Raw genomic sequence first — 10,139 nt, forward strand, 5'->3', positions numbered from 1 at the left:
ATTTTTCCACTGTCTGTATTCAGACATATGTCATTAAACACTTTGGTCAGAGCAGTTTCAGTGCTGTGGTTCTGTCTAAAACCTGACTGGAAGGCATCGTAGCAATTATTCTGTTTTAAGAAGTAACTGAGCTGTTGAGAAACTGCTTTTTCAATGATCTTACTTAAAAACGGGAGATTTGAGATCGGCCTGTAGTTGTTCATTTGTGTCTTGTCAAGATTGTCCTTTTTCAGTATAGGTTTGATTACAGCAGTTTTTAGTGATTCTGGAAACACACCTGATAATAAAGAAAAGTTGGCGATCTGTAACAGGTCTGACTCTAAAGTCTTTGAGACCTTTTTGAAAAAACTTGTTGGCAGGACATCTAAACAGCAGGAGGAGGAGTTCAGTTTACCTAAGATGTCCTCCAGGTCTTTGCTGTTAATAGGTTGAAACTGTTTCATGGTGTTTAAACAGTTTTTTGGTGGACACAGTACATATCCTGGATCTGCTGTTGATGTACCAATTGCTTGTCTAATTTTTTGGATTTTTTCAGTGAAGAATTTGGCAAAGTCATTGCAGGCCATGGTCGAATGAAGTTCAGCTGCCACTGACACAGGAGGGTTTGTTAGCCTGTCAACTGTAGAAAATAAGACCCGAGCATTATGGCTGTTTTTAGTGATGATGTCAGAGAAGTAGGACCTCCTTGCACTCCTCAGTTGTAAATTATAATTGTGAAGTTTCTCTTTATAAATGTCATAATGAACCTGGAGGTTTGTTTTTCTCCATCTGTGCTCAGCTTTCCTACACTCTCTTTTTTCTTTTTTCACCAGCGATGAGTAAGGCATAAAAGTGCACAAGAGTTACATTCCAGGAGTTTATTTTTCACCTTATACTACAGTTAGTGTTGGGGAGTACTCTCAAGCGGTGTAATATTTAGGTGTTCATTCACTGAGTGCTAAGGAGTCTAATTCAACACATTGCTGGTGTTGTTTGTCTGTCGACCGTTACCCTGTCTATCTGTGCTTGTCTCTTGGACTCCGACATGTAGGAGGTAAAAATACTTTATTTATTTTGGAATTTTCTGTGAGTGTAGTAATGTTATTTATATATATATATATATATATATATATATATATATATATATTCAGTTACATGGATGCATAAGTAAAATATAAAGTTAACTAACTAGCACTACACGTGTTTTCTGCATGTTACGCTGATTCGTTGATAGCAGCTAGGCTAACATTAGTCAAAAGTTAGCTAACTAACTTATCTTACTGTATTTGAAGATACACATTTCACGTTGTCAATGAAAACGTTCATTTGTATTTCTTTTTTTTAAACACTAATGTTTCATTTAACGTTAGCTAACTACAGTAATATTATGTTTAGACTCATGGTAATGGCCGTATTTAACCAAAGAGAGGTGCAGCCTGCATTAATGAGATATCAAGGTACCATTAACATAAGTTAGTTAGTCCTGCTTCACAGATATGCACACAACCCTGTCGCCACTCGCCACACCTGAAAAGACAAGGACGCGGCAAACATGCGGTCACATTGTCTGCTAAACCTAGCCTAGCTAAATAGATTTTAAGCAGTAGCTAGTGTGGACAGGCTAGCTCAATGTTAGAAAGTGTTTATGGATTACGTTATACACAGTTCACATAAAGTTATCAAAAACAGCCTCTTCTTCTTCCACATGTTATGTTTCATATTAGTAAAGGTTTTTTCCATAGGTGGCCAAGATGTTGATAAAAGTAAAACACAGAGAGACAAAGAAATATGTCAAATTGGAAGAAGTCAGCTTCACAGATTTTATGAGTGCAGGTAAGTTATACATGGTTTGTACCAAGTCATTAAAGAGGAAATGATAATGTTGTTATTAACTAAGTGATGATTTTACTTCAGTGCAGCAGAAGTTTCTCATACCAGAAAATGCAGCACTGAAAGTCACAGATGAGCAGGGTATAGAGGTGGATGAGGATGTCTTTCCTGAACTTGCAGGAGTCAAAGAGGTGTGTTTTGTCATCTATACAGCTGAAGGTAAGTAAATATATGCTCTGATAGATTTTGTGGGATTTGATTTCTACAGTTACTCTTAAATAAACCTTTTTTAATTTGTCTAATATCCTGTGGTAACAATCACAAAATGCTGCTTTCATGGCTCAACAGTAAGTTGGATTTATCACATGCATTTCAGACATCCTGGAAACAGAATCATCCAAGAAGCTGCGTGACTGCTCAGACCTAACACACTATGTGACACTCACACCTTGTGGTATGTAAATTGTATATTACCATAATAAAATACAAAATAACCATCTGTTCTCCTGGGAGAAAGTATAATTTAATCAAAGCATACAATTTACGTATGTGCCTATGTGCGTAAATGGTAGCTTTGTTGTGGTTGATTTTTGATTGTATATGCCTTATATTGTAATATTTTTGTTTGTCACCCTCAGATTTGACTGTCCTGAAGCAACATGTGGAAGAGCCCTCCTCTCCAAGTCTAACAGATACATTGTCTGTCTCAACCACCAGCAGTCAGAGCAGTGACACAAGCGATGCCGGACTTCAAATGGTTCAGCCTCTATTGGACAGCATACATGCAAGAAATGTAGATACATTACTTAATAGACTTGTATTTGACTCTTTAGTTGTCATTACTTGAAAAAGCTTAAACACGAAGATAAAACAGATTAGAGAAAAATAATTTGATATAGTATTTCATGTAGTTCATATGTATAATCCACAGATTGAAATTGTTGTTTGGGTTAAAATAGTCTCATTTTTTGTCAATTTTTTTGTTCTTTGTATCAAATGTGTTTAGACAGTGGAGCAGATTCTGACTTCCAAACCAGCAGGGGTGACTGTCATCCATGAGTATGAAAAAACTGGGAGTTTGAAAGATTCCACCAGGTGATTAATGGTGAACATCATTGTAGCTCACATGCGTGAAAAGGAAGGGTAAGAGGAATGATGTTTATTCTATTCATTTTTAAAACTGGCAAGGATCTTATCAAAAAACACTTCTGCTTTTGCAGGAGAACTGTAAGTAAAGCAACGAAGGAGTTTCATGCACTTGGAATCGTGTCACTCTTCCCATCTTTGAAGGATCCGTACTCCAAAAAGGGATATGTGAGTTTGCTCTGCAACTGTAGTGTGTAATAAGACTTGCTCTCTTTCTCTCTCTCTCTCTCTCTCTCTCTCTCTCTCTCTCTCTCTCTCTGTCTCTCTCCCTACACATATATATAAATATATATACACACTCTACAATGTATGCAATTTCTTTCTTTCTGTAGGAGCATTTCTATGACATTCAGAGCAACAAAGGTTTTCTTGAGTGGCGTATCAAGACTGTGCAACGTCAATCCAAACCCCCCACTGCATCACAGAACAGGGTGGAACTGAAAGGAGGGCCCACATCACGAAGGAAGTTTGGTTTCACTAATGACCAGCAAACAAGAGATCAATGTATGGAAGCCATGTCTCTTCTTCATCACACCACTGACCAAGATATAGTCTTCCAGAAGATGAGAGAGACATTCTACTATCGTCAGCAGATACTCCATGACCCACAAGAATCAGCAAACATTCTTCAGATGTTTCCTCGGTTTTTGGACACTAAAGGACTGGTAGGTAAACAAATGGGGATCTGAAAAATACTTGACTTAAAAAAATTGATTTTAATGGACATACTTCTCCTTTGTTAGATTTTGCAGGACTTTGCAATGATGTTTGGAGTAGAGACTGCTTCCAGGTTCCTGGAAAAATGGAACACCAGTTTTAAAGACAAGGTTGCCAGGGAAGCCAGAGACCTTAAAGAGACTTGTCTTCTGAAAAGATTGCTGAAATCTGCTTTGAACGAAGAAATGGATGATGCTGATGAGCCAGGTAGTGTCCTAAAGTAACACTTTATTAGTGTAGTAATTTTAGTTTTCATTTTTAAAAGTTATCAAAAAAGCAGCAGTGTGGATAATGTGTGTATGGATCACTTATTTTCTGCTCATACCCTCAACCAGTTTTTATATGTTAGTGAAGTTCAGTTCTGTCTCCCCTTTCCAGCATTAGTATTTAACTCCTTAACACTGTCTGCAGAGTGGGACAGCGACATGGCTTCTCTTCTTGTTCTGCTGCACCTTCTCACGCCACAACCAGCTGGAAGGAAACGGCCAAAGAAGATGAGTGTTGGAGAGGCAATAGATCATCTGGTTAAATTTCACAAGGTTTGTCAAGATAATGTGATCCAGTTCCAGATACTGTGGTTCATGGAACACTTTTTCTTAACCTAAGGGTTTATAAAGTGATGCTTTTTATTGTGTTTCAGTCTTGCCAGAGCCTTGAGGATCACCTCATGAACAATGAAGGAAACCCTCAGCCATATCTCCTGGCCACAGGGACTTCAAAAGCACAGGTTTTCAGCTTCTACATAGTCTTGGATCGAAAGCTTCTTCCATGTCAGTCAGGCACATCACTGGGTGCATTTGATGAGCTGTTCAAGTGCCACTTTGTTTTCAGTGTGAAATATGAAGACGCTCTGTCCAGCCTGTACACATTTTTGCAGACCACTGTGTACAATATTGATGTAGGCACAACAGTGGAAAGTCCAAGAGTCAAAGAGTTGCGAGCAAAGCTGTTGAATAAGTAGTAACCAGGTTATGCATTCAAAATGTTGACCTGCTTTCTCTGTGCTTTATCCTTTGCTACAGCTTTACTTTTGTTCAGACATTTAAAACTAGTTCATGGAATGTATCCTGGCAAAAATTTGAAACTAAAATGTGGTCAGATAGGATGTTGTTTACAATTCTCAAGTTATTCTGGATTTAGAAGACATCTGAATAAGATACATGCTACTGTTAGCACATGTGTTCCTCATGAGACCCCTTCTGACCATGATACCCAACAGTTTAGTAGTTCTCAGTGCTTAAATGATGAAACACCATCCACATCATCTCAGTGCCAAAATTCTGAAGCAGGCCCTTCATTCTCAAATCAGAGCAAGGACATGTCTGCCTCCATTATTGCCAGACTTTTAGGAAGTGGTGTACCAAATACTGTAGTTCTTTCTACAGTTCAGAACTTAGAGGAATTTGTGGGAGATTGGCAATCTAATATTCAGGAACAATTATTGACCCTATTACCAAATGACAGTCCCTCCAGATCAGCCATTGCAGATTTATTTAAAAATTTGGACAATCCGTTTAGTCACTTGAATTCTGAAAGCAAATGTAAAAAATATTTTAGAGATAAGTGGGAAATGGTACAGCCAGTTGAATTGCACCTAGGAGTAAGATACGATACTAGACGATGTACCAAAACTAGAACCTATGAGCAAGTCCCAGTAAATGACAAATTCATATATATTCCCATATTGAAAACACTCCAGTTCATTTTTAAGAATGAAAGTATTTGTGAGATGATGCAAATATGCACCCAGTCTGACACATATCAGGACTTCTGTGATGGAAGCTACTTCAAAAGTCATCCTTTGTTTTCAGGTAGCAAGTTTGCTATCCAAGTCCAATTGTACTATGACGAATTTGAGTGTGCAAATCCTTTAGGTTCAAAAAAGGGTATACACAAAGTTGGCTGCCTTTACTTCATCCTTAGAAATCTTCTTCCCAGTCTGAATTCGGCTTTAATGAACATTCATCTGGTATCATTATTTTATGCACAAGACGCAAAAAAATATGGAATTGATGAAATCCTGAAGCCCCTAGTAAAGGACCTGAAAATTTTAGAGACGAGTGGGATTGCTGTTCCATTTGCTAAATTTCCTGTATTTGGTACTCTGGCACAAATTACAGGTGATAACTTGGGGATGCATAGCATTCTTGGATTTTTGGAATCGTTTAGAGCTAATTATTTTTGTAGATTTTGCTTAATTGATCAGTCTTCAGCTCAATTAGTTTTCTCAGAGGACGACCCATGTTTAACTCTTAGATCACCAATTCTGAATAACCAACATTATAATAATTTGGTAGATGATCCAACATTAACATCTTCATTCGGCATAAAAAGAAAGAGCATACTTAATTCATTAAAATATTTCAATATTGCGGAAAATTATGCCGTTGACATCATGCATGATATTTTGGAAGGGGTTGGTCAATATGAAGTCAAGTTGCTATTTCAATATTTAATCGAATACTTCATCTCTAAAGATAGCTTGTTAAATAGGATATATGCTTTTAATTACGGCTATATGGAAAAGAAAAATAAACCAACGAATATTAACCTGGATCGTGCAGGGCATGGAATAGGTTTAAATGCATCACAAACACTTTGTTTGATCACAAACATACCTTTGATATTTGGTGACCTGGTACCAGAGGATGATTTGCACTGGCATTTGTTGCTTTTGTTGTTGCACATTCTAAACATAGTTTTCTCATACTCTATCACTGAAGGAATGACTGTGTATTTAAAGCACCTGATTATTGAACACCATAGACTCTTTAAGGAACTATACCCATCAAACAACTTAATTCCAAAACATCATTTCATGGTCCACTATCCAAGGTGCATTCGAAAGATTGGTCCTCTCATTCATATCTGGACCATGAGATTTGAAGCCAAACACAAATTTTTCAAAGACTGTGTTAAGAACTTTAAGAATTTGACTGTATCACTTGCAAGGAAACATCAGTTTGCATTAGCTTATCATTGGGAATGTATGAGTTTAAAAGAAGTTGAGTCTGGTCCAGTTAAAATGCGTTCACTTGAAACACAAGAATACTCAGAAATTATATCTCCATATCTTCATGTTGATTTACAGAACACTGTTAAACTCACAAACTGGGTAAAGTGTAGTGGAGTTGAATATCGTGTTGGGCTTTTTGTTTGCACAGGCACTTATGAAAACATGCTGGTTTTCAGCAAGATAACTTCAATCATTTTACATGATGGTAAAGCTGTTTTTGTTATGGTTGAGCATGAAACGTGTTTCCATGATCATTTTCATGCTTATCAGGTAAATGAAACCATTCCTAAGAAGATACTGGTCCTAGAAAGGGAGAAGTTAAGACATTTCAAAAGTTTTGATGGCCAAATGTCATATGGGTGTGATTCACAATTGTATGTCGTGTCAGACAGTTGCATTATTTAATTTGTTGGCTTAATGGAGACCTTATAGAGTCTTTTTCATGTTAACACTGCATTACAATAAGTGCTTATTCTGTAGTCTTTTTTTTTTCTTTAATTCGTTTTTTTCCCCCAATATTAGGCCTATCTGACCACACAATGTCTCAACTGTTTAGCTGCCATAATTGTTGCTGTTTTAATGTCGAATGTTACACTATTATAGTGCTGTTACACAGAATGTATGTTAGTCCATTGAATTTTGAATATGATACTTTTGATAAATAAAATTCATACATTCATAATAATCAGTATTGTGTTTTTGTAGTAATTGTCACCCAAAACCTTTTTTCATTTGATGAGTAACACTATAAAAGAGTTAATATCAAAATGAACTCTAGTTATGAGTTACATTTTACTCTTTATGGTAGTAGAAATTTTACTCCATGAGAGTTTAGTTTTAACTCCTATAAAGAGTTGAAAAATCAACTCCCAGAAAAGAGTTACTCTAACTCTGCACTAGAGTTTATTCGATGGTCACGCATGTACACTCAAATGTAGTTAATCTGAACTCCCAGAGAGTTTATTCCAAAGACCAGAATTTGCTGTGTAGGAAGAGGAAATAAAATTTGATATAAGCTTTTTGTGGCCAGATGCCACAGTATGCTCTTTTTAAGGAGCCACATGCACGGTAGAGACAATCAGCATCCGGAAATGAACATTGTGTTGCACCACAAAAAACATTCCTAGTGGGTTTATCCCATCTTTAGCTACACAACATGCACAACGCCTGAAAGCAAAACAATCTCACTCTGAAGGATAAGCTGGTGGATCAGAAAAGGTCCCACAGACGTACGAGGACTCAAATGGCTCATGCGGTAATGCTGCCCGTTAGCTGTCAACAAGATATGAAACTCTACGCCTCGTGAACTCACTGTTCCTGCACAGAGGTCCATTTGGTGCCTCAGCTACTGTATCCCATTGCCACCGCCGGGAATTCACTTTGACATAATTCAGTGGGCCCTTACCCTGACGCGGTCATTGAGCTGAAGGTGCAGAGCAGCGATAGAACAGACTTTGAGAATAAGGTTCCAGCTGCAAGCCACCTGTCTGGATTATGAGATCAGGAAAGCAGGCAGTGGACTGATGATGGAAAGTGCCTGTTTGGAATAAACTACTTTTTCAGAATCTATTTATGCGATTGAAGGCTATATTTCTGCTGTCGAGGGTGAATAAAAACTGAAAAATTAAAATACACTGCCTTCACATTTACTGTATTTTGACTGCAAATGAGCCCTTTATTCAAGTTTTATGATGCATAACTGCATAAACACCGCATAAAGCTGTAATAGCAGCATCTGTCCACTAGTACTGATAATAGATAAGAGAATATAATAATAATAATAATAATAATAGATAACATAATATGACATAACTCACTTTCTGCAGCTTATCCACAGCTCTTTAGCCTTTTTTATGCCTTGTTTTGATTTTATGGCTATCATAAAGTTCAGCCTTACAACTCTTATTAATCACTAGTCAATGCTACCTGCGTAAGGAGGTATCTATTTTGGGAAAACTAGAATCCGAGCTTTTTGCAGATGATGTCGTTCTGTTCAACATGTGAGCTTCACCATGTATTTCAGTGGTTTATAGCTGATTGTGAAATGGCTGAGATGAAAGCCAGCAGCTCCAAGGCTCGGGCTGTGTTTCTCAGATGGAAAATTGAGTGCTCCCCCTGGTTTGTGGGAGGCTGCCCCAAACAAGGGAGTTGTTCAAGTATCGTGGGATCTTACTGATGAGTCACGGGAAGGTGGAGCATGGGCAGGATTGCTGCAGCATCCACAATATTGTGGGCTTTGTACCACACTGTAGTAATGAAGAGAGAGTTGAGCCAAAAAATGTAATCTTTTGATTTATCAGCTCATCCCAGCCCTCACCTCTAGTCAGCTGATCTGTGTCATACCTGAAAAGCTAAGTTCACAAAGATATGTTGCTTGAAATGAATTTCCTGTGTAGGGTAGCTGGGCCCTGAGATATAAGCAACTTCAGTAGTATTGCCTAGGCACCCTTTGATGGTTTTCCAGTTGATCTGCTGTTCCAGGACTCACTGGAGAGATTATATATCTAATCTGACTGAGGAACACCTCAATATACCCCAGGAAGAACGGGAGAATAAGGACATCCAGCCTTCCCTGCTTAGCCTGCTGCCACTAATTAAGCAGAAGAACATTAGTGAATAGAATAAATGCCCTAATACAAAAATTTCAAGTTTTTTCACTAAAAAGCTGTGTCCGATTAACTAAAAAAAACTCCCTCATCAGCAACAGCTTTTGTGTAAATTACCTGCATTTATAAAGTGTTTTTTGTTGTCTTACTGACCACTCAATGGCTTTTAACTTACCATTATAGATAACTGTTTCAACTCATTATCCACAGCTTTTACCCAGTACTCCATAACATCTGTTTCATTACGTATCCATGCATTTTGTACCATTTATCCCATTCAGCTTTGCAGGCGGGCTGGAGCTTGCATGTCTTTGGACTGTCAGAAGAAGCTGGAGAGCCTGGAAAGAACTCACACAAGCACAGGGAAAACATGCAAATTCCACAAAGGAAAGCCTCGGCCAATCAGTGGATTCAAGCCCACAGTGACCAGTTCCACCAGCTTATTCAATATGTTGAGCCAAAATTTTAAATTGGCCTATGAAATAACAACATCACTTCTTTATACTTTCATCTTACTTCATCTTATTTCAGCTATTACTCCTAACTACTTTAGGTAAATATTAAAACACCCTGCATAAAAAGTAGTGGTCCTAACACATATGACGCACCAAACATTAGTTTATAAAACATCATAGTATCCACCAACAAACCACAGTACAGAGCTGCTCTTTCAGCAAAACATATAAAAGCTGACTTTAGGAGGAAAAATCCAAAAGCAGTAAGGAAATCAACATACCAGTGTGTCTGCAGCTGCCATTGTTTCATCATTAACTTCTTTAACCCATTTCAAAGCCTTGTGGTATCTCCAGATATTGAAAGCTAAAAGTGCCCTCATGTGTTAAGGT

General features: G+C 37.7%; 2 protein-coding genes across 2 annotated transcripts; both read left to right on the top strand.

Moving 5' to 3' along the window:
* The first annotated feature begins 1,730 nt into the window (after positions 1-1,730).
* Positions 1,731-2,908, top strand: LOC146676947 (uncharacterized). Its single transcript, XM_085384066.1, has 5 exons — positions 1,731-1,812; positions 1,894-2,028; positions 2,186-2,263; positions 2,448-2,602; positions 2,816-2,908. The coding sequence occupies exons 1-5, from the start codon at positions 1,731-1,733 to the stop codon at positions 2,906-2,908; spliced, it is 543 nt and encodes a 180-aa protein (XP_085240192.1).
* Positions 2,909-2,961: 53 nt separating this feature from the next.
* On the top strand, positions 2,962-6,708 carry LOC146676948 (uncharacterized). The gene is made up of 5 exons (XM_085380760.1): positions 2,962-3,123; positions 3,288-3,620; positions 3,699-3,879; positions 4,084-4,211; positions 4,313-6,708. Exons 1-5 carry the CDS (start codon positions 2,962-2,964, stop codon positions 4,631-4,633), a joined length of 1,125 nt encoding a protein of 374 aa, XP_085236886.1. The 3' UTR covers positions 4,634-6,708.
* Positions 6,709-10,139: the final 3,431 nt, after the last annotated feature.

This window comes from Rhamphochromis longiceps, linkage group LG2 (assembly GCF_057381845.1).
Source record: "Rhamphochromis longiceps isolate RC_006_pf linkage group LG2, R_longiceps_female_GT1.1, whole genome shotgun sequence".
In the NCBI taxonomy this organism is placed as follows: Eukaryota; Metazoa; Chordata; class Actinopteri; order Cichliformes; family Cichlidae; genus Rhamphochromis; species Rhamphochromis longiceps.